Source organism: Eschrichtius robustus, chromosome X (assembly GCF_028021215.1).
Source record: "Eschrichtius robustus isolate mEscRob2 chromosome X, mEscRob2.pri, whole genome shotgun sequence".
Taxonomy (NCBI): Eukaryota; Metazoa; Chordata; class Mammalia; order Artiodactyla; family Eschrichtiidae; genus Eschrichtius; species Eschrichtius robustus.
Genome location: NC_090845.1, coordinates 8,182,416 through 8,206,811, shown reverse-complemented (window position 1 = coordinate 8,206,811; position 24,396 = coordinate 8,182,416). Strand labels below are relative to the sequence as shown.

The 24,396-nt window shown below is 50.0% G+C and overlaps 1 protein-coding gene across 4 annotated transcripts in view; it reads right to left on the bottom strand.

Moving 5' to 3' along the window:
• WWC3 (WWC family member 3) overlaps positions 1–24,396 on the bottom strand; it is a 129,046-nt gene that overhangs the window by 4,098 nt on the left and 100,552 nt on the right. For 3 of the 4 annotated variants that reach the window (XM_068534192.1, XM_068534193.1, XM_068534195.1), the window contains 12 exons: positions 23,188–23,753; positions 17,881–18,001; positions 16,924–16,998; positions 16,125–16,211; positions 14,846–15,038; positions 13,684–13,848; positions 13,109–13,260; positions 11,813–11,978; positions 4,546–4,710; positions 2,378–2,470; positions 347–574; positions 83–210 (listed from right to left, as the gene is read on the bottom strand). In XM_068534192.1, coding sequence (XP_068390293.1) covers positions 83–210; positions 347–574; positions 2,378–2,470; positions 4,546–4,710; positions 11,813–11,978; positions 13,109–13,260; positions 13,684–13,848; positions 14,846–15,038; positions 16,125–16,211; positions 16,924–16,998; positions 17,881–18,001; positions 23,188–23,753 — 2,139 coding nt within the window. The remainder of the gene's footprint in view (positions 1–82; positions 211–346; positions 575–2,377; positions 2,471–4,545; positions 4,711–11,812; positions 11,979–13,108; positions 13,261–13,683; positions 13,849–14,845; positions 15,039–16,124; positions 16,212–16,923; positions 16,999–17,880; positions 18,002–23,187; positions 23,754–24,396) is intronic. The other variant, XM_068534194.1, reaches the window with a different exon arrangement.

The following is a 24,396-nucleotide window of genomic DNA, read 5'->3' as shown; positions in this document are numbered from 1 at the left end:
CAATACTTACTTTACTCTTTATAACGACAAAGGTATGACAGTAAAAAGCAAGCGGGAGAGTGAGGCCTGGGCTTCTCCCCACCTGAACGCCTGCACTTGGATGGGCTCTTTGAGGTTCTGCCCGCGCAGCTGGCACACCCCTTTGGAGGCCTTCTTCAGCATCTTCTCAGCTGCCTGTTCTTGATGGAAGTCAAGTTTGGTCTGTCTCGTCTGGAACAGCAACGCGGGGTGAACCAGACGGGTTTGCTTCCAGTTTTAAGGAAGAGCGATGGAAGCTCCGGGCACCGGGAGGGGAGAAAGGCCCGCCCGCCCGCCCCCTCCCCCCGCTGGCGGGCCGGGGCCTCACCTGCCTCTCGGCCTCCCGCAGCAGGCTCCGGAAGCGCTCGTCGCGCAGCAGCCAGGCCGGGGGCTCGGCGTGGCCGCGGAGCTGGGCGTCCTCCAGGCGCTGGCGCAGCTCGCGCAGGGCGCACAGCTCCTCGTTCAGCTGCCGCTGCCGCGTCCGCGACGCCTGGAGGTCCAGCTCCAGGTCCAGGGACGTGCGTGCCGCCAGCGCCGCCAGGGAGGACCTGCAGGGCTGCGAGACCGCGGCCGTGAGCGCGCCCACCCCGCCCGCGCCCTGCCTGCAGCTTCTTCCCCGAGTGACCGACCCCACTGGAGGGAGACACCCGCAGCGTGGCCCGACGCCAACACAACACGCACGACGTGGGCGACACGGGTTCAAACCTCCACTCCGGTAACGAGCCAGTGACAGCAGCTAAGTGTCCGCTGTAAGGACGACCTAGGCTTTGGCTAAAGCGCAGAGAAACAGACCCTCTCACACGGGGCAGGAGGGCGTCATCTTTCTCAAGTGCTACTTGACAATATAAACAAGAGCCACAAAATGTGTGTTTTCTTTGGTTCTGAAATTTCATGTGACTTGCATCTGAAAGGCACAGCTGATGATGTGCAAAAGGTTTATGACAGAAAAAATCCTAAATACCTAACAAGAGAAAAGTGATCAAATACATTATAAGGCCAGCAGAAAACGCCAGCTATTGTAAAAAGATGAAAAATATACCGACGTGGCAAAATCTTAATGATCTACTGTATAACGGGAAAAAAGCACGTTATAAACCACGCTGAGGGCTGTCTGGTTAAACACACACAGGCTGTCAAAAACGCTCCTCCCCAGGGAATTCCCTGGTAGTCCAATGGTTAGGCCTCCCCGCTTCCAATGCTGGGGTGTGAGTTCCATCCCTGGTCGGAGAACTACAACGGCAGCCGCGCAGCGAGGCCAAACAACAACAACAACAACAACAAAACGTTCCTCCCACATAAGCCTGAAGTAAGCAAGTCTCCTGTTTTCAAGAAGGTTCTAAGACGAGAATAGAATTTTGTACACGGAGCTGAGAGCAGTACTTCCCACCCCATGGCAAACAACGCTGGGGAAGGCGGTTAGTGCAACAAAAGCACAAATCCACGAGCCTATCAGCGTTGTTGGGAGGAGTGAATAACTGTATGCGTTTTACACACCCATAACACTGTTCTGCACACATGCAGAAGTTAAATGCAAATGTAAGTGACTTAATAAACACGAACTCATTTAAAAGCTCTGCTGAATTCATAGCAGAGCTCACTGGTTCCCAACCAGGGGTGACTTGGGCCCTCAGGGGACAGTTTTGGTCGTCACAACTGGGGGAGGGGGTGATAGTGGCAACTAGTGGGTCAAGGCCAGGGCTGCAGCTCAACGGCCCACAGTGCACAGGACAGCCCCCAACAAAGACAGACCTAGGCCAAAATGCCAACAGCGTGGCTGCTGAGAAATACTTTTGTTGCTGAGTTATGTGTTTTCTTATCATTCTCTGTCAGCGGCTACTCTAAATACAACCACCACAAGGAGATCTGGGAATTTATTTTTGTTTCAAAGAATTCTTGCCCGGGGAAAGTCAGGGAACCACTACCTTACAAATTAAAAGTAGCAAAACTGTGTAAAGTGGCGTGATGTGGAGAAAAAATTCGGTGTATGTAAAGGAAAACTGTAGAACAGTCCTATGTAGGAGAACGCTCCACGTTGAAAGACTCAAATTTTCTAAACTGTATATACTCCCTTGTCAAAAAAGAGAGAAGAATCTCTTATACAGAATGGCTGTTTATTAATTTATTATATTGTAAAAGGTAAAGATCCTGTATTATCTTAGATTATGACATTATCTTAGGAAATTAACAATTATTGGTAACATATTGACATTATATACACTTTTTAAAATTATACCTAAGTAAACAAGGAAATAAACATATCACCTTTCAGTTAATCTTACCTAAAATATTACCTCTTCAGGTTTGTAGAAATAACTCCCAGCGTACATACAGACGGCATATTAGCCTACGTGGCACATACCTGCTTATAGCGAAGGGTTCGTCTTTCCAAAGTGTTTCGGACAAAGGGGGACTTCCGGGGCAGCGTTGAACTGTCGCTGTCACTACGATAAAGCTACACCAAAAAGACTGAGGTTCAGAAACACTTCCTCAAGGATTCAACATTCCTTCTCTGTGTACTCTGAACTGGATTATTTTGTTTCTCGTGCAGGTACTCAAACAGTTATGACGTTTAGAGCTTTTACCAAGACGTTGGGTTTCGCTTACAAGAAAACCCTACACAAGAGTTTCAAGCCAAACAAAGACAAACCAAATGAGCAGAGCAACCCCCAGCCCCACCCCTCCTTCAGGTCCATCAACCGAACCAGCTGAGGTTTTCCAGGCTAATCGAGCAACACAATTTCAGCCCTATCAATGCCAACTGCCACTTGATACGGTGTGACGCTCATGAAAACCCGCACTCTCCTCAGCGCTTTTCACTTTTCATCAGTCATTCTCATTTGCTGTGTTTCTAGCTTTGGCAAGAGCTGGGAAGACCGGCGTTCCAGAAAAGAGCCTCGTTCCTGGCAGGAGGACAAGCCCACACCACTAACACCCACCCTGCCCATCAAGGGAAAAGGCCTGGCTTTAAAAAGAAAAATAAATAATGCCGACTTCACGGGAGCCGAGACGTTACGTATTTCATTTGGCGGCAGGTTTTCATTTCAGGATCAACGTATATCTGCGTGAAAGCAAAGTCCTGGCCTTCACGGCCTTACTTTCCATGCCAACGAACCCCAGATATCAGGAAATGTCGCAGCCCTGCACTTACATGCCTCCCCATCATCACAAACATATAATATAAACACAAAGAGGCCTCTAGAAGCATCGCCGGCCAGTGCGTGCCTTCGAGCAGGGCGCAAAGCCCAGTGCAGGGGCTGGAGGCCTGTCTCTGGGGAGGTGAAGGGCTCCCTCCGTCACCACCCTGTTCTCAGCAAGCAGGCTGGGGGCTGCTCCGCAGGGGCTCGGCAGGAGTCAAGGATAAGGAAGGGTGGCCTTCGATCAGGCGCCTCCAGCCGCGTGATGAAGCATCAGGCCCCACAGGGCTGCAGCCTGATGGGGCGGGAGTGCCCCGCCTGACCCTGGGCTGCCCGGGGCAGCGCGACCGGGGCACCTCGCCGCGTGGGGAGAGGAGCTGCAGGCCTCGCAGGCGTGGCCACCCGGGCCCCCGCCCCTGTTGCTCCCTCCTGTGAGTAAAGGCTTCCCTCCCCAAGAAAGGTGGGCTCCCTGCTCAGCTCCTGGGCAGTGACCTCTAAGTCCCTAGAAAGTTCTAAGTGTCTCTGTTTACCCGGGGACCTTGGCCCGGCCACACAGTCTCTGCTGACAATGTGAGGGGGGCCCTGGGCCACCAGCTTGACCCTGGAGGGGCTGAAGACGAAGGTCAGCCACGCCGGCCACCCGCTGCGCCTCGTGACGACCCCCACAAGACCCCTGGGCACCAAGCCTCGGGTGAGCGCCCCTGGTCGGCTGTGCTCCGGGCACGCTGCCACTGCTCCGAGAGGTGAGAGCTCCCGCACAAATCCGCTGCGGGAGAAGGGCTGGACGCTCCGCCCGGTCTCTCCGGAGCGCTGCCCCGTCGCCTCTTCCCTCTGCGCGTCGGTCTGCACCCCTTCCCTGCGGCGCGCCATCATCCTGGCTACGACGGCTTTTCTGAGTTCCGTGAGTCCTAGCCAATTTCTGAGCCTGAGGGTGGGCCTGGGGACCCCTCAGTGTCTCCCACGTAGGCCTGAGGGTCTGCCTCTCTCATATGATCAAACTCTGGCTTTGCCCTAATGCAGCGGCTCCTTGGCAGCCCCTTCAAGGGAAGATGCTTTCTCCAAGGAGCCCCGTTAGAGGAGCGGGAGGGTCAAAGCTCTCCTCGAGCCAAACGGCGCCCCCAGTCTGCTGCGTCGTGAGCACTTACCCTCAGCAGCGCCTCGTCTCTGCTAGTCCGTGCCGTCACTGTCACACGGCCACGGCCGGCCAACCTCCAACCTGCTGTCCCGTCTCCACGGACCACAGCAGGTGGGGTCTCCCCCTCCACCCGTCTCAGAGTTCTCAACCCTGCGTGCAGGTGAGGACCAGCCGGGAGCTCCAACCCTCTGCTGCCCAGCCCCGCCCGCGACCGATGAAGAATCCTTCCAGGCAGGTGGCAAAGGACTCCCGACTTACTCTGCAGACGTACTGGCTTCGTGCTCCGGGCGAGAAAGTCTGGGAACGCACAATGGCGCTGCTCCGCGTGAAGGGCGAGCCGCGGGCCCTGCGGCCGGGCCTCTCCTTCGGCAGACTCGCCACCTCTTCCGGGAAGAGATCTTCTGTGTTGGTCTCCTTATCAACCTAGATAGTAATTTATTGTTTACCACGACTCTTTCTACAACACAAGCATTAAATTAGCGTAGTCACCAAACAACCCTGCCATTTCCACTGGAGGTCTAAGTGGCATTTCACACGTAACACGTCCAAAATGGAATTTCTGATATTCCCTCTGCCAAGGAGCTCTACTTTCCCATTTGTTCCAGCAAAAAAAGTGTTCGTGTCATTCTGGACCCAACTCTCTTTCATACACCCTATATCTGGTCCAAGATTAAATCCTGTTGGCTCTGTGTTCGAGATTAAGCATGTTTTGACCTCCTATCACCAACCCTCCATCTGGGTCACCATCGTCTTGTGCCTGATTAGTGCAGGAGGCTTCTCACCCGTCTCCTGGATTCCACGCCTCCCTCCTCCCTTCAAACCCTTCTCAACACAGCACCAGGGACATCCTGGTAAAAACTGAAGTCAGACCCAGCAATTCCACTCCTAGGTGTATACCGAAAAGACCTGAAAACAGGTGTTCAAACAAATACTTGCACACAAATGTTCATAGCAGCCTTATTCAAACAGCCAAAAGGTGGAAGTAGTCCAAACATCCACGGGCGGATGAGAAGATAAACAAAACGTGGCATACTCATGCAAGCGATGAGAAGGAGGGAAGTGCTGGTAGATACTACAATCTGATGTACCTTGAAAACATTAGGCTGAGTTAAAGAGGCCAGTCACAAGAGGCCACATGCTGTATGAGCCATTCATTCATTAATTTTTATTGAAGCATAACTGACTTACTATGTTATATTAGCTTCAGGTGTTCAACATACTGATTCCATATTTTAATACATTACAAAATGATCACCATGATAAGTCTAGTTACCGTCTGTCACCATACAGAGTTAACACAATATTATTGACCTTATACCCTATGCTGTACATTACATCCCCGTGACTTACTTATTTTATAACTGGAAGTTTGTACCTCTTAATCTCCATCACTTATTTCCCTCATCCCCACCCGCTCAACCCCCTGGCAACCACCAGTTTTGTTCTCTGTATCTATGAGTCTGTTTCTGTTTTGTTATGGTTGTTCATTTGTTTTGTTTTGTTTTTATTTCTACATATAAGCGAAATCATGCAGTATTTCTCTTTCTCCGACTTATTTAGCATAATACCCTCTAGGTCCATCTGTGCTATTGTAAATGGCAAGATTTCCTTCTTCTTTATGGCCAGTATTTCACTGCATATTATGTATATACATATGTATGTATATATATGTGTGTCTGTGTGTATACATATATACACACATATATACCCCATCTTCTTTACCCATTCATCTATTGACAATGGACACTTAGGTTGTTTCCATATCTTGGCTATTGTAAATAATGCTGTAATAAGTACAGGGGTGCATATATCTTTTCTAACTAGCGTTTTTGCTTTCTTCAGAAAAATACCCAGAAGTGGAACTGCAAGATGGTGTGGCAGTTCAACTTTTAACTTTTTGAAGAACCTGCTTACTGTTTTCCACAGTGGTGACACCAATTTACATTCCCACCAACAGTGCACAAGGGTTCCCTTTTCTCTACATCCTCTCCAATGTTTGTTATTTGCTGTCTTTTTGATGATAGCCATTCTGACAAGTATGAGGTGATACCTCATTGTGGTTCTGATGTGCATTTCCCTAATGATTAGTGACACTGAGCATCTTTTCATGTGTCTGTTGGCCATCTGAATGTCTTCTTTGGAAAAATGTCTACTCAAGTCCTCTGCCTAGTTTTTAATCAGGTTGGTTGTTTTTTTGATGTTGAGTTGTCCGAGTTCTCTGTATATTTTGGTATTAACCCCTCGTCGGATATAACATTTGCAACTATCTTCTCCCATTCAGCAGGCTGCATTTCTGTTTTGTTGATAGTTTCCTTCACTGTGCAACAGCGTTTTAATTTGATAAAGTCTCATTTGTTTTTTGTTTGTTTGTTTGCTTCCCTTGCCTGAGGAGAGATATCCTAAAATACATTGCTAAGACTGATGTCCAAGAGCATACCTACCTATGCTTTCTTCTAGGAGTTTTATGGTTTCAGATCTTACATTTAAGTCTTTAAACATTTTAAAATGGAATGAGAAAGTAGTCCAGTTTGATTCTTTTGTATGTAGCTGTCCAGTTTTCCCAACACCATTTCATGAAGAGGCTGTCTTTTCTCCTCTGTATTTTCTTGCGTCCTTCATCATAGATTAGTTGATTATATAAGTGTGGGTTTATTTCTGGGCTCTCTACTCTGTTCCACTGACCCATGTGTCTTTTTTTGTGTGCCAGTAGCATGCTGCTTTGATTACTGTAGCTTTGTAGTACAGTTTGAAATCAGTGAGCATGATACCGCCAGCTCTATTCTTCTTCCTCAAGGTTGTTTTGGCTATTCGGGGTCTTTTGTGTTTCCATACAGTTTTTGGATTATTTTTTCTAGTTCTGTGAAAAATGCCGTTGGTATTTTGATAGGGATTGCATTCAATCTGTGGATTGGCTTGGGTAGTATGGTCATTTTAACATGAATTCTTCCAATCCATGAGCATGGTGTATCTTTCCATTTGTTTGTGTTGTCTTCAATTTCAGTCATCAATGACTTAACACTTTTCTGAGTACAGGTCTTTTACCTCCTTGGTTAGATTTCTTCCTGGGTATTTTATTCTTTTTGATGCAGCTGTAAACTGAATTATTTTCTTAATTTCTCTTTCTGATAGTTCATTGTTAGTTGTATAGAACTGCAGACGATTTCCATATATTAATTTTATATCCCTTAACTTTAAATGTTGCCACTTTACCGAATTCACTGATGAGGTCTAGTAGATTTTTGGTCACGTCTTTAGGATTTTCTATGTATAGTATCATGTCACCTGCAAAGAGTGACAGTTTTACTTCTTCCTTTCCAATTTGGATTCCTTTTACTTCTTTCTCTTGTCTGATTGCTGTGGCTAGGGCTTCCAATACTATGTTGAATAAAAGTGACGAGAGTGGGCCTTGCTCCTGATCTTAGAGGAAATGCTTTCAGCTTTTCACCACTGAATATGATGATAGCTGTGGGCTTATCATATATGGCCATATATGGTCAAGTTATGTTCCCTCTATACCAACTTTCTGGAGACCTTTTATCATAAATGGATGCGGAATTTTGTCAAAAGCTTTTTCTGCATCTACTGACATGATCTTGATTTTTATTCTTCAATTTGCTAACATGGTGTATATCTCTTGGATTGATTTGTGGATACTGAACAATCCTTGCATCCCTGGGATAAATCCCACTTGAGCATGGTTTATGATCCTTTTAATATATTGTTGGATTTGGTTTGCTAGTATTTTGTTGAGCATTTTTGCATCTATGTTCGTGAGTGATATTGGCCTGTCGCTTTATTTTTTTGTGGTGTCTTTGGTTTTGGTCGGGGTGATGGTGGCCTCATAGAATGAGTTCAGAAGCACTCCTTCCTCTTCAATTTTTGGGAATAGTTTGAGAAGAATGAGTGTTAACTCTTCTTTAAATGTTTGGTAGAATTCACCTGTGAAGCTATCTGATCCTGAACTTTTGTTTGTTGGGAGTTTTTAAATTACTGATTCAGTTTCATTACTGATAATCGGTCTGTTCATATTTTCTATTTCTTTCTGATTCAGTTTTGGGAAATTGTATGTTTCTAGGAATTCATCCATTTCTTCTAGGTTATCCAGTTTACTGGCATACGACTGTTCATAGTAATCTCTTATGATCCTTTGTATTTCAGTGGTGTCAGTTGTAACTTCTTTTTTTTGTTTCTTTTTTTTCTTTTTTTTGCTGTGCCATGTAGTCTGTGAGTCTTAACCACTGGACCACCAGGGAAGTCCCCTCTTTTTTTCATTTCTGATTTTATTTATTTAGGCTCTCTTTTTTTCTTGATGAGTCTAAAGGTTTACCAATTTTGTTTATCTTTTCAAAGAACCACTTCTTAGTTTCACTGATATTTTCTACTATTCTTTTTAGTCTCTTTCATTAATTTCTGCTCTGATCTTTCTTTCTTTCCTTCTACTAACTTTGGATCTTATTTGTTCTTCTTTTTCTAGTTCCTTTAGGTGTTAAAAAAAAAAACAACTCCCAAATGCAGATTTTCGACTGTGAGGTGGGTCAGCACCCTTAACCCCTGTGTTGTTCAAGGGTCAACTGCAGTCGTACTTTTGGTACACCTGTGGGTGGAGGTGAGCTCTTCCCTACTCTGTCATCTTGGCTACGATCCCCTGGAGTCTGATCTTTTAAACCCTGGATGATTCCATTTACACAAAACATCCAGAATTGGCAAATCCATAGAAACAAAGCAGATTGGTGGTTGCCAGGGGTCGGGGAGAGATAAGGGAGAGTGAATGCTAATGGTTATGGGGTTTTACTTTGGGGTGAAAGAAACGTCTTGGTACCAGAGAGAAGTGGTGGTTGCACAACATTGTAAATGTATTCAAAGTCACTGAAATGTCCACTTTGAAAGGGTTCATTTTATGAGATTTTCATGTCAATAAATTATTCTAGGAAAAAATTTAAAAAGTGAGTCAGATCACATCACCCCTGGGTTCAAAACTATCCACCAGTTTTCCAATGCTCTCAAGAGAAAAAGCAAGAGTCCTGAGTAGGCCCTGTATGATGTGGCCCCTTGACTCCCTCTGTCCTCAGCTCTGATGCCTCCTTACCCCGACCCCACCTGCACTTGCAGCTCCCTGCACCTGAATGCCCATCCCCAGCCCCACACAAGGCTCCCAGACTCCTTCCTTAAGGACTTCGCTCAAAAACTGCCTTCTCAGTGAGACTTCTATGACCTTTCATTTCTATTATAAAAAATACATAAAATTAACCATCGTGGACTTCCCTGGTGGTGCAGTGGTTAAGAATCCACCCGCCAATGCAGGGGACACAGATTTGAGCCCTGGTCCGGGAAGATCCCACATGCCGCGGAGCAACTAAGCCCGTGCACCACAACTACTGAGCCTGCATGCCACAACTACTGAAGCCTGCGCGCCTAGAGCCCAGACTCCACAATGAGAAGCCACCACAATGAGAAGCCTGCACATCACAACGAAGAGGAGCCCCTGCTCTCCGCAACTAAAGAAAGCCCGCATGCAGCAACGAAGACCCAACGCAGCCAACAATAAATAAGTAAGTAAAATTTACCATTGTAACGATTTTTCATTGTGCAGTTCAGTAGTATTAAATATACTTAAATTGTTGTGAAAGAGATCTCTAGAATTTTTTCACCTTCCCAAACTGAACTCTGTCCCCATTCAACAACTCCCCATTTCCCCATCTCTAGCCCCTGGTAACCACCATTCCACTTTCTGTCTCTATGAATTTAATTACTTTAGGAATCTCATATAAGTGGAATCGTATAGGATTCATTTTTTTGTGACTGGCTTATTTCACTTAGCACAGTGTCTTCAAGCTTCATCCACGTTGTAGCCTGTGATGTGACTTCCTTCCTTTTTAAGGCTAATATTCCATAGTACATATATACCACTTTTTCCTTATCCATTCAGCTGTCGACGGACACATGGGCTGCTTCCACCTCTTGGCTACTGTGAATAATGCTGCTATGAATGTGGATGTGCAAGTATCTCTTGGAGACCTGCTTTCAGCTCTTTTGGATGTACATCCAGAAGTGGAATTGCTGGATCATATGGTATTTCTATTTTTAATTTTTTTTAAAAATAGATTTATTTATTTATTTTTGGCTACGTTGGGTCTGTACTGCTGCGCACAGGCGCTGTGCACAGGCTTTCTCTAGTTGCGGCGAGCAGGGGCTACTCCTTGTTGCGATGCGCGGGCTTCTCATCACCATGGCTTGTTTTTGTTGCCGAGCATGGGCACGCGGGCCGTGTGGCTCACAGGCTTAGTTGCTCCGTGGCATGTGGGATCTTCCCGGACCACGGCTTGAACCCGTGTCCCCTGCATTGGTAGGCGGATTCTTAACCACTGCACCACCAGGGAAGTCCCTATTTTTAATTTTTTGAGGAACCTCCATACTGTTTTCTATAGCGGCTGCACCATTTTACAGTCCTGATGTTTGTAGATACCAATTTACACTTCTAAATGTAACCCTTTCTAAAACGGTAATTCTTTCTAAAAATGCAAACCCTGCTTCCCTACCATCTCATTCTTCAGTAGCCCCTTTGACTATCTCAAACGCTGCTGTATTTTACTGTTTTACCCTGTCTGTTGCCCACAGGGCAGGACTTTCCATTTGTTTCTTTGCTGTTGCATCTGCAATGCCTGGCAGCTACCACATGCACATGGAAAGAGAGAATGCAAATGTGGTGAAGAACTAACAACTGGGGAGGAGTCTAGGTGAAGGGGATACGAGTATGCGTTGTACTATTCTAGCAACTTCTCTGTAGATCTGAAGTGCTTCAAAATTAAAAGTTGAGGGAGGAGGACACACCAAGCTAGCCTCCCACAGCTACTGCCCCTGACGTAGGCCAACGCTCGCCAACGTCTTAGAAAGAGGAATAATGGCCATGACCGGCAGCCGCGCCCAGAACATCTCCGCCCGAGGCACTGCATGGGCTGCAGTGCGGGAGGCTGCCAGCGGGAGGCTCTCACTTTTCTCAGGACCTGTGTTTTGGACTGAGATCAGGGGCTGTGCTGGTAGACGTTCTGATGAGTTGAACAGTTGGGAAACAAAGTTGCAATCGAGCACTGATACAGTGTCTCCCAACCCCACTGGGTTCCTTAGACATTTGTCACCACAAACCTGAAAGATTTCCCCACTGGAGATACGGTGATGGGCACAACTAGGATCGGGTGAACAGAAGGGCCAAAAGGATGCTTCGCTGCTCTTAATGTCACAAACGGAGAACAACAAGCGTCCAAAACCTTAGGGACCCACGAAACACCCTGAGCCACACGCGGCCCTGAAGAGGGCACATGAAGGAGTTAAAATCCACCCCTTTTAGTTGTCCTTTCCTTTTAATTTAAAGTAGACAGACGTTTCCATGGTACCTGCTGTTTACAGATCTGAGGCCACTCACTTCAATTCCCTCGCGTAGGGCACACAGCCCCTCCTTCCAGGGCAGCGCCTGGTGCTGGGTGGCAAAACATCAGGGGCTCCGCGAAATCCTTTGTCCTTTTCTGCTTACCTTCAGAGGTGGGGGCTGAAGTTCCTCGGGGCCGTAAGGGTCTGCCTGGCCAGCAAACGTGTGTCCGTGGATGGAGCTGACAGCAACGCAGCAGGGCTCTGGGTGCCGGGGGCTGGTCTGGGCGCAGCTGCTACAGCCACTGTCCACCGAGTCAGCTTGCCAACTCCTGAAGGCGGGCATGGCAAAAGCCCCCAAGACGTTCATCAGGGCACTGACTTTACTGCTGCACCCAGGGCACAGCAGCAGAGACGCCCCATATTTGCTTCCAATGACCGAAGACGGTTGCTTTTCTCATAAAATGAAAGGCAGTTCTGTTTCATAGGGAAGACAGAGCTACAAGGCCTTTCATTAAGAGGGTCCGTCTGTCTGTATCGCCCAATTGCAGCCGCTGAAGATGCCAGCAGCCCGGAACCCTCTCTCCGCGAGCCCTCCCAGCCTCCTGCCCATCCCTGAACACACACCCTTCTCCCCCTCTGCCATGCACTTTCCCTTCCGAAAATAAATTCCTCTTGAAAATAAATCCAGAGAAAGCTATTAGGAAGAAGTAGCAAGCTTTGGAAACATGACGCTCTTTATGGAAAACCGTGGAAGTAAAGCAACATGAAAGTGCTGCCGGAAAGGACCCGCCGGGAAGCGATTCACTCGCGGTGCCTGCCCATCTGAGCTGCTCCTCTACTGCAGACACATCTGCCCCACCCCGAGTCAAGCGTTCACCACGGGCTGCTCCGGGGAAGAGGTAAAGGGGCATCGCACGATTCCATTTACAAGAAAGGCCCAGGACAGGCAAATCCCTGGAGATGGCACGCAGACGGGCAGTCGCCAGGGGCTGGGAGGACCGGGCGGACTGTTAATGGGTATGGGGTTTCCTTTTGGCACGACGAAAACGCCCTCAACTTGAGTGTGATGTTGGCGGCACAGCTCTGTGCCTGCGCTACAAACCAGCGAATTGTCCACTTAATGGGTGAACCGTACGGTAGGGAGATTATATCCCAATAAAGCAGTTAATAAAGAAAAAGGCAAAACTTAAAGGGCCCTATCGTATTCAATCCGGGCAGAGGGAGTCCCTCAACAGCCCCCTCTTTGAGAGAAATTCGGGGAACAGAAGGAAACGTGAAAAGCCTGCGCGTAGAGCTGGGGTCAATGTACTGCCCTCGTGCAGACTGGCGTACAATCCCCCGTGAAAATCCCGACTTCTGGGCAAAGGTACCGAAGAGTCGCCGCACACACTCTACATGGCGTTGTGTCTGACGAACATCCCGGCTGCCTCTCCCCCGAGGGGCTGCTGGCCGCGCGCACCTCTCGGACGCGGCCTCGGCCTGCTCCTCCTTGCGCTCCATCTCCAGGATCTCCTCCTCCGTGTACTCCAGCTTCACCCGCTCCTCGGCCAGCTCTCTCTCCACCGCCTGCAGCTGGGCCGTGGTTCTCGCCAGCAGCACCGTCACCGCGTCCTACAGGATGAAAGGGACGCTGCCAAGAAGCAGCCGAGGCCAGCGGCGTGCGGGCGGCAAAGCGGAAAGCGAGCGCGTGCACGGCCCGTGGGGAGCATCCCTGCTGCCGGGCTGGTGGCCATCCCCGGCTGCTCTCCAGCAGGAAGCAGCTCACCCCCGGTTGACAGCAAGACGGTAACTTGGCCTTTCCATGTAGCTCTGAGGACTCAAATTTTAAAGCAACCAACGCATCACTCATGATCATGAACATGTTGCATTAAAGAACATCATCAAGAATGGCCACCTACATCACTACAGTCCGTTTTTATTACTTCCCTTGAAACCCTGCTTCTTCATCGCCACTGTGTTCTAAGACTAAGTCTACACACGTTTCTTAGAAACAATGTCCCCAGGAAAAGCCCGTCTCAAAGCCAGGCCACCTACTGTCTTTCCAGACGTGGTGGGTGCAGGGTCCCGGAAGTCACTGTGTCCCAGCCGCTCGTCCTCCCGCCGGGGCGGCTCGGGGCCGGTGAACACCTGCACCGAGTACCAGCGCAGCTGCATCTCGCTCGAACCATCGTAATCAGCCAAGTTAATCTGAGCAATGCCCTGTGCGGTGTTAAAAAAAAAAAAAAGCAGAACAGGCCCTGAATGACTGCACCTTAACAACCAATGGGCATCAAAGTCACCCTTTAATCTTAAGCAGAAAGGCCATACAATGTGTCACTGCTATTCAAAGGACTGCAGTAAAATGAAAGTCATCGAAAAGGATCGTAATGGGGATGGCTCCTTGCTTGCTTGTTCAGCCCAATCAGAAAGTGCTAGAAGGGAACAGGGGCAGAGAATGGACAACGTGGAATGGTGGGTCAGGCTCAGGATCTGCCACTCAAAGAGCCGCTGATTCTAGCAGGAATTTTTGAAAAAAGAGAGGACTGGTGTAAAATAATATAAGTAAGTAAATAAATAAATAAATAAATAACACCACCACCCCCCCAAAAAAAAGAAAAAAAGAGAGAGAGAGAGAGGACTGGTGGAACTCTCCAATCTCTAATTCTGCCGCTGAAGGGGTGGGACCAAGGGGGAAAACTCCAACCTCGGGAAGAAAGCACCCTGGCTTCCAAGCCCTGGCCCTGCACCGGCTGGCCGGGGTGAGACGGACTGTTGACCTGCCCAGTTATAGGATTGCCAGATAAAAAAGAGGGCATCTGGGTGAACTGCAATTTCAAATAAACAGATTTTTTTAAAATAGAAGTATGTCCCAGATATTACATGGGACATACTTACAGTAAAAGGCATCCATAGTTTATTTGAAATTCAAATTTAACTGACCATCCTATACTTCTGCCAAATTTCTCAACCCAACTTTTATTAGTTCCCGTGACGCAAGACAGGGATAATGCAGAAGCCGTTGCATAGGAGTTTTGCAAGTATTAGCTGAGATAATATATTTAAATTACAGAACACTTGACAAGATAAGGGGTTTTATCATCCCTTTCTGTCCTCCCAGCTACAGAGATCACTTGACATCAGGACAAATTCTAAGTGCCCCACCGCAGGACACAGGAAGGAGGGGAGGGAGGAGGAGAGGGTGAGGAGGGCGCCGTACCAGCAGTTCTTCCTGCAGCTGCGGATTCACTGAGCACACGTATAACTGAAGGGACTTCAACGTCACCATGCTTGAATGCACAGGGATTCTGAAAACTTCATTAAATATCAGGGGGGCTTGCAATTCCAGAGCCTTAGAGCAGTAAGTGTTTGGCGTGCCGGAGTCAAGTGGGGGCAAATAGACGCGGATGTGTCTGGAACCAAGAGAGGAAGGAAAAAGCAGACAGAGGCAGCGCTTACTGACACATCTGCACGTGACACGCATGGACCACATACGTGTGCACATACGCCGCTCTGTTCCACTGCCCATGTGCAGAATTTTAATGTCTTTTGGAAAAGATCCTTTTCTCAACTAAGAGTAAGCCCAAAGAACTTACGTGCCCCTGGAGATCAGGGGGAAAAACCCAATCACAAAGAGAAGACTTGCAAGTCAGTGGTTAGGACTTCAGGGGGACTCAAACGGAGGTTCTGCTTTTACCATCTTTGTGGGAAAACATCTGCACTGATCTCTCCACGGCCCCTTGGCTCCCTCTCCAAGCTCTACCTGCCTTGCCTCTCAGACTGCTCGCCCACCCAGGCACCCGCCAGGCTGGGCTCCCGGCCCTGTCTGCCCCCAGCACGGAAGCCAGCACCCAGGAGAAGCTCCAGCATCAGTGGAGTGAAGTACACCATCAGGGCGAACCCTCAGCCGCTGAACACCAGGCTGCTTCCTAGGCCTTCGGGAGGCCAGTTTACAAAGACGACTCATGGAAGGGGAGGGCACCGTCGGGCCTGAACACCCATCACAGGTGGGTTCACCCGCCAGGGTAAGTGGGACCTCACACCCCCATCGGGCACCCATCTCCCCAGCGGGAACAACACAGATTTCCTTCTCCCTGCTCGGACAAGGATGCCTGATCCCAGCCTGAGGCCTCTTCAGGCACCTCATCAGATCTCAAGAGCCGAGTGTGGCTGTGTCGCCACCAGCCTTGTGAGCAGGATGGACGTTTTAAGCCCCAACGCTGCCGATGACGGGCACCCGGCACTTTGTCAGCATGGCCACGGCACATAACCAGCCTGGCTCCAGTAACTCCACCTGCCTCAAATGATAAACCAGCCTCTTCTTAAAACTTACAGTCCTTTAGATTTCAGACAGACATTCCCTGGCGTTTTATTCTAAATTCAGGTTCCAAGACAGTCTTTTCCCTCCCCAAACTGCCACGTGCAGCAGGTCAGCCAGTGGTGCCGTGTGGAGGAGGGCCCGGGGGGAGGACACGGCCCCCACCGGCGCGGGAGCTTACATTTTGCAGTCTTCCTTCACCACCAGCCCGGCAAAGTTCTTCAGTTGGAGCACATTCACGAGGAGACACTCGCTGGCACTGTCGTGCCTAGAAAATAAAATGCACGTTCACAGGCTGCAAATGCCCCACGGTGGAGAAATCCTGCTTGAACTACCGCAGTGGTCCTCACCCCACCCCCAGGGGACCTGTGCAAAGTCGAGAGACGTTTCTTACTGTCACACTGAGTGGAGTGGGGGGGCTACTGGATCTAGTGGGTGGAGGCCAGGGCTGCTGCTCAACACCCCAGAGGGCACAGGGCGGCCCCCAACCAAGAATGACCCAGCCCGAATGTCACGAGTGCCGAGCAACACTAGGATGACAAGGGTGAGCAAAAGAAAGCTGCTGGGATGTGAACATCCTGCCTCGTTCGCCTGAACACTGCTGGTTGCTGCCTTCACAGACACTGCGGCTAGAAACCAAAACGCTTAGTGTTGCACAGCACCTGGCTACCCCAGCTCCGGCGGGAACTTCCCCGAGGGCCTGACCGTGCCCATGGGGTGACAGTCCCCAGCTGTGACTCGGTGTTGGAGGACGGCAGTGGAGCCGCTCGTGCCCATCTCTCCTTCCCGCCACCTCTGTCCCTTCACCTGAGACCGCTGAGATGGGCCCGGGGGTCCCCAGGCCAGGGAGAAGCAGCCGGATCACGCGGGTCCCGCCACGCCTCCTGGCCTGTGTGTGGAGGTGTGAGTCGCCGGGCCGGGCGGGCCCCAATCTACCCGTCGTCTTTACGAGCAACAGGGAAGGAGCCTTCTGTACTCACAAGAATCCAACATGGATCTGGGGCCCCTCGTTACCGCAAGCGTCTCCAGGCACAGGCTCGTCGGCGTCCTCACTCCTGAGCACAACCGGAAAGGCACCGCGTTATTCCGAGGGGACCTGCTTACCTCGGGCTCCGCAGAAGCTCTCTCACACTAGGGGCGCTTCTAACTGAGAAGGGCTTTATTAAGTTGCGACATAAATAAATGCTTTAAGTGACTGACAGGGCACGGCAGGTCCCCAGGATCCATGACGTCACCTCCCAGGGTACCTGCTGACGAAGTGGCCTTTTTGAGAAAATACCTCTCAAAACCACACGTGCTATTCACGACAACGTTCAAAAACATATACTTTTAAAAGCTTTGCAGGGGGGACTTCCCTGGTGCTCCAGTGGTTTAAGACTCCGCGCTTCCACTGCAGGGGGCGCGGGTGCAATCCCTGGTCAGGGAACTAAGATCCCGCAAGCTGAGCAGCGCAGCCAAAAAAAAAAAAAACAAAAAAAAGTTGGCGACAAGTGAAATGCATACAGATATCTGAGCTGAAAAAATGACATCAAAGGTCTCAAACAAAATAAAGCCCACAAGGGATTTTGTCCTTGCAAAGTGATTCCTCCAGCTAAGGAAAGGGGACGGGGGGAACATCCATTTCTAGTGAACGTCCTTTCTAGAAAAGCAGGTCTCTCTCGCACACTGGTTCTCCTTTTCCGGCTCTACTAGGATCATGCCTTCCAACCCCCGGGGCCGGAGAGAAAGCAGTCGTCCTAGATGCCCGAAGCCAGGCCAGTCCCCAGACGCCACCTGGGAGGAGAGGGGGTCCGTGGGGATGCTCAGGGCCCCTCCCGCATGGAGAGAAGCCAGAAGAGCTGCACCCCGGAGACACACAGAGTGTCAAGCCAGACAGGTCTCGGCAGGGGTGCCTTTTGGGAAGTCAGCCCAGGGAGGCCAGAAGGTCAGCTTCTAACCTTTTGGTGGGAGGTTCAAACACGCCACTGTCACTGGCCAGCGAGTAATCGGACAGGCAGGCAGACACGCAGCGCACTCTCCGCTCCAGCCTCTGGGCGCTGTCTTCTCGGGGGGTCACTGCTGCAAGCGAGAGACACGGCCGGGCTCAGGAGGCGACAGCGCGGAAGCCCAGGGCAGAGCAGAGACAAAGGCACGAAGGGACAGAGACAGGCCAGCACGTGTGCAGATGTGTGTTTACATGCACTCTGCTCCAGTCTTTTCTTATATTGGAAAATGGAAGAAACAGGCTTCTGGCTACTTCTTTAAAAGCTCTTTAAATGATCATCAATCTCCTTTCACCTCCTTAATGAGCGCACAGGTCAGAAGGTGGCGGGAAGGCCTTTGGCGTGGCCCTTTGAGAGAGCGTCACACGGGAAGCCCGGGAGAGAGACTTCGCCTGCACGCGGATGGCAGCGCGCTCTCCGAGAAGTGGGAGGGGGGTGTTTCCTCCTTGACGCTGCTTGGTATTCTCCATACTTTATACAAGGCACATAGGCTACACTGCTTTATACTCAGAAGACAGAGTTTTTAAAAAGCATCAAATAACCCCCAACAAAATGGAGTGACTTTCAAGTCAGAGGACACAGAGGCACCCAGACTCGGCCTCTGCCAACGTCTCCATGACCCCTCTGCCGCTCTAACTGCAGCGCCCTCCTCAGCAGCCCTGGGGCCAGGCTGGCTTCCAGAACTGTCTCCTGGGATTAGAAAGGACCATCACTGGGCAGCTTATTTTTGTCTTGTATCTATTTAAACCAAGAGCCCAAGACAACCACTGACATTTTCCCTTTTACCATTTCATCAACTCTTTCTACTCCTTCCCTCACAGCAACAAGCTCCTTTTAATAAAAGCAATAGAAACAGGCATGTCGTCTCCCGCTGCTAAATGTGGCGACGGACACAGGAACCTCAACGCTTCTGAGAGAGGCACACACGGTTAGAACACAGGCTTAAACCACGAAGCCCCAAACTGAGCCTCACTCTGGCATCACAATGCCTCTTATTAATAATGCAGGCCCCTCTTGTCTTTCTATGTTCTCCGGCCATCTAAGCTCTAGAAATTGAAAATCTAGACACCTGTGCACCCCTGAGTTGAGGGAAATAGCGAGTCCACCAATGACCATCTCTCTTCTCAGCCAAATTATTATTCACAGCAACAATTAAACCCAAACACATTCATCGGGGTACAGAACAGACAGGGCTGTGGCCTTTGGTCTCACGATGTTAACGGCAGACAAAAGCCGACCTTTCAAAGGTCTGCAGCGCCCAGCGTGGGGGCCACCGGCTCCACCTCGGTCAGGGGCAGAAGCTGGCTCCGTCCTGGGGTGGCCGGAGGCACCGACTCTCAGATCGTAGATGACGACTCCCAAGTCCAGCTCTGCTCGTCACCCCCGCCCCCATGGAAGGACCCAGAGCCCCCAGCTCCGAATTGCAGAGAGAACCCCTCAGTTTGCTGCATGGAACCCCATCAAACACAACGGCTCACTACTTCCATTCCCAGCCCTGACACTCGGCCTTACACGCCTTTAAGGAAGTAACACCGCACAACGATCCAGGTAACTTCCAGGCAACCCAGTGGTGTGACTGACAAAATTTCTCTCTCATTGCAATGAAAGTGGATGAAGAGAGAAAGGAAATGGGGGAATCAACCCTCAGTGATCCTGGGCTTAGCACATTCACGGAGCAACTGGATGCAGGAGTTGACAGAAGGAGGTACGGTCAGCACCTGCCCTGGGTGAGAAAGAAAGCACGCGGCACATCCCCCAGTACACACCGCAACCGTCTGCTCTTGGGCTTCAAGGCAACGAGACGGAAAGTGGGGAGCAACGCCAGTGAAGTAAGGAATAAACAAGCTTCCACACATTCATTTCAGAAACCTCTGACCCTTCCATCATTGAACACAGACACACAGACACTGAGACCTAAGGACAGCAACGCTGCTTGACAAAAGGGAGGAAAGTATAAGGAAAATCACACCGTGGGCGAAGCTGCCAGCTGGCATACTAAAATAATGAAAGCGTTAAAGTCTGGGAAAAAACGCAAGGAAGAAAAAAATACGTCAAGCTCTTAGAAAAGTGCTTACGCAACTTTCATAGCCAGGATGAATACCGTTCAAACGACAACAACAATAATAAGAGCAACTGTTGAGCTACATTAAAGCACAGCTATGAGCTATGCCCTTCTTGACCACACCCTGACCATCCTAAATACACTGATTCACTGCACAAAGATGTGGCACAGCCTGACCAGCAAGGCGAAGGAGAAGTCCAAGGTCACTTACAGTGAACGTTTCTGTCGAGCCGCATGAGAAAAGAGATAAAAAAAAAAAAAAAAGCACAAAGTGAAAAGACTGTAGAATTTAAGCCAACAATTTTAAACAGGGTATGAATGTAATAAAAAACATCAATAAACAGATGAACAAGGTCAAAATATTTACGGACTTATATTAGCAAATACCAGTGGGAAATGAAAATAGGAACGGATTTCAAAATCATGACACATTTGACTTTTAAAATGTGGGGAAGATAAAATTGTAGTAAACATGTAAAAACGGTTAAAGATGACAGTTTATTTCCCCACTCCCCTGCCCCACCTTCTGTCCCCTCAGGTTGATTTAAAACACAATGGGCAATTCTGAATTTTATGTTACTAAAAATTTTTCTCGCTAAAGCTTGCTGGAGTCAAACTTAGACTGTACTGTTCTTGGTCAGACTGGAGAGTGGAGGGAACTACGTGACCTCGGGCATCATAAATGAGGGGTGGGGTTAATATAACGAGTACTGAGATCCTCGCCAACTTTATGAAGCTGCGATGACTCTAGGCTTCATAAGCATCAAGGGAGGCAAGGAGTCACCCTGTGTCCATGCCTGAAGCTGCTCACCCAACCCAGCCCTGCGAGAGCACTTACCAAGACCCATTCACTAAGTCAGGTACCTCTAGTTTGTATTCTACTCAGAGTGTCATATATGAACGCACCACCAGGTGGCAGTATCTGACCACACCATAAGCAAAGACCTCCCAGTCTAAGAAGCTTGAAGTACTGTAACATCCACCACAAAGTAGGAAAGAAAAATAAAGAAATCAGGATCAGAAATTAAGTCAGCTCTTCTCCTTCCCACCCAGTCTTTCCCCTGGACCAAAAGCGGTGCTGGACCTTGTGTGGATTTTCTGCATAAGTAGACAGACACTCTTGTATCTCAGCCTTTAAAGAAAAGTTGGTATGGGGGGGTGGACACTGAGAAGAGGAAGCTCAAGCAACAACAGATGCACGATTCAGTCCTTATTTTGCATTTTCTTTTTTGAATAAACATGGAGCACTGAACCTGTGATTACAACAAAGAACAAAGTGAATAAAGTTCCCCTGTACGTGTGATGTGAATTACAGAAATAACGTATCTGGGGATATGAAAGGTGTGTTTGCAAACGCAGAGGGGGAGACACCAAAATAACAGAGATGCCAAAAAGGCCCGGGGCTGCCGCAGAACATAATGGATCTCTGGTTAAACACATAAATGCTACAAGAGACTATTATCTTACATAGATATAATAACCCGCACGGGTACACATAAAAAAACCCGGCAGGTAACAGAATGGTGGTGAATGGAAGAGCCCATAAAGATCACCTCATTCAAGGGCACAGAAGCTGAGACTCAGCTCCAGCTAAGGTTGCGCTCAAGGTCGCACAGCTAGTGAGTCAACAGGGCAGGGAACAGAATCTGGGTATAAGCTGCTCGTTCGAAGCCATTTCTGCTACATCACCCTGGTTTTGTATTCACGTTTTATTTCCACCTTTTGCTGCTGACTGCTTAACAGTACATAACTAGGGTTTCTCAGCCTCGGCACTCTTGACATCTTGGCTGGATCATTCCAGCCAAGATGGGGACCATGCTGTGCACTGTAGGATGTTGAGCCTTGCCCCTGGCCTCCACCTACCAGATGCCAGTAGCACCCCACCAGCTCCAAAGTGTGACAACTGAAAATGTCTGCCAAGTATCTCCAGGGGTCAAAAACACCCCTGGTTGAGATCCACTATGCTATACAAATTATCTAGTGTTCGCCTAAATGGAATGTCTAAAAACAGTTTTGCTGTGCAAATAAAAATTAAGTGGGCTGAACTTCAGGAATGAGAGGCCTGTTCTGATCTTCTCTAAAAATTAAGGAAGTTAAAGTCGCTAGAGGTTGGCTCACAAAAGCACTCGGGGTGAAGATAAGGAGGGTTGAAGCCCAGACTCTGCTTTGTGCACCAGCCATCAGCCAGAATACTCCCCAGAACAGCAATTTGGTTTTCCATGTGGGCTACAAGCTGACAGACGCCGGCACCAAGCAGAAGCTGAATTAACACCAACTGGACGGATGAAATTCTCATGGCTACATGTTTCTGGATTTGAAGAGCAGCAGAGAAATCGATTCGGTAGAAAGGACTGATATTTTCACTCCCTCCGTGACAGAATTATGTTCTTGAAAAGTACAAGGACAGGGCTTCCCTGGTGGCACAGTGGTTAAGAATCTGCCTGCCAATGCAGGGGGCACGGGTTCGAGCCCTGGTCCTGGAAGATCCCACATGCCGCGGAGCAACTAAGCCCGTGCGCCACAACTACTGAGCCTGCGCTCTAGAGACCGCGTGCCACAAGGACTGAAGCCCGCGCGCCTAGAGCCCGTGCTCCGCAACAAGAGAAACCACCGCAATGAGAAGCCCGCGCACCGCAATGAAGAGTAGCGCCCGCTCCCTGCAGCTAGAGAAAACCCGCGCGCAGCAACGAAGGCTCAACGCAGCCAAAAAAAAAAAAAAAAGTACAAGGACAAAGGATGAAGAGATGAAGTCACAGGGCCAACGGAAGTAGAGATTTCTGCCGGGCCACAGCCAGACAGCAGTCCCAGGGCTGGTCTGAGGCGGGCACACACAGAACGCTGCATCTGGGCACACGCCCTGGAGAGTTCACGAAGGCCCGAGTACTTCTTTAGCAGCCTCCGAATGTGGAGGAACTGTCTCATTTTCGACAATTAAGTATATTCTGAGAACAAGTCAAATGCCTGGGAAAGACTACTCTGCCAGTTTCCATGACATTTCAAGGACCCAGGGCAAAAGCACGCAGAACGAGCGAGCGAGCGGGCGTGCGGGCCTCCTCTTGCCCTGGCGGGTCCTAAGCTGAGGGCTCACTAGGCCACAGCAGAGCCAGCCGGCTTCCGTGCGGATGCACGCGGCTTCCTCCCTGAACTCGAGACCTTTCCTCCCCGGCCCCGGGGCACCCACCGGACCCATCAGGACATACGTGCAGCCATGGGAGCGGCAGCCGCTTGGGGTCCTCGCTCGCGAGGTCCTTCCCCGTCCCCGGGGCACCCGTGCGGCGGCAGGGATGCCGCGCCCGGCGGGTCTTCGTCCCCCAAGGCGGAGGCCTGGGCGCGCAGCCTGTCCAGGGCGCCCAGGCCCGCCACCTCGAAGGCGTCCCCGAGCTGGGCCAGGGGCGAGTCTCGCGAGGCCGGGAGGAAGGGCGTGTCCAAGGGCGAGCTGGGCGGGGACAGCGAGGACAGGGAGGAGCGCGAGGACAGGGACGCCAGGGACTGCGGCGTGTCCAGGGAGCGCCTCTGTTTGTGCAGGCCCGCGGGGCCCGGGGCGTCCGCCAAGGGGGCGTCCCGGCCCAGGGAGTCGAAGGAGACGAGGTCGAAGCGCAGGAGCGGGCCGCCCTCGGCGTCGGGCTTCTCGTACTGCGGGAGGCCGTAGATGTCGGTGAAGCTGACGGAGCTCAGGGAGCCCCGGCTGGAGGCCAGGGAGCCGCGGCTGGAGGCCAGGGAGCCGCGACTGCTCCCCGAGGAGACGGTCAGGGTGCTGGCGGACAGGCTGAAACGAGAAGAGCAGCCTGGAGCCCGCGGCTGGAGCCTGCTCGTCCCCACTGCGAGCCGAGCCTCCGGTCTACTCCACGAGGAGCAAAACCGCCTCGGGCCCCGTTCACCCGGCGCCTCTTCAACACCTCGGAGCGTTTTAAGACACCCCTCCACCCCCGCCCCTTCGTGAATATTTCCTTTGTTTCTTTGATTGTCAGTAGAGAGCAGGAGTTAACGTCAAGGGCTCTTGCTCGAGTTCAAGTTCCAGCTCAAACTCAAGACTAGCTGAATGCATTTGATTTGGTCACGGGCTTTGCCCTTTCCCAGCCTCCCACCTTCTCACCCGGCGCTGGGATGACAGCGGTTCCTGCCTCAAGGCACTGTGAGGAGGAGAACTGAGAAAATAATACACAGAAAGCCCTTAACACTACACTTCACGATACGGTAAGTGCTTGAAAACTGGAGCTCTTACTGAGCATCCAAATCTGATCTTAAAGATATTCAGGCCTTTAAAAAATAATTAAAAGGGTATGTGTGCATCTATGTAGATGGATATATACACTCCTGATGCTGTGAGTTACAAAATCCTTCGATAAATGATTCATTACTCTGAAGTCACACTTGCTTCTCATATTCCTTGGATCATATATGAGCAGCTC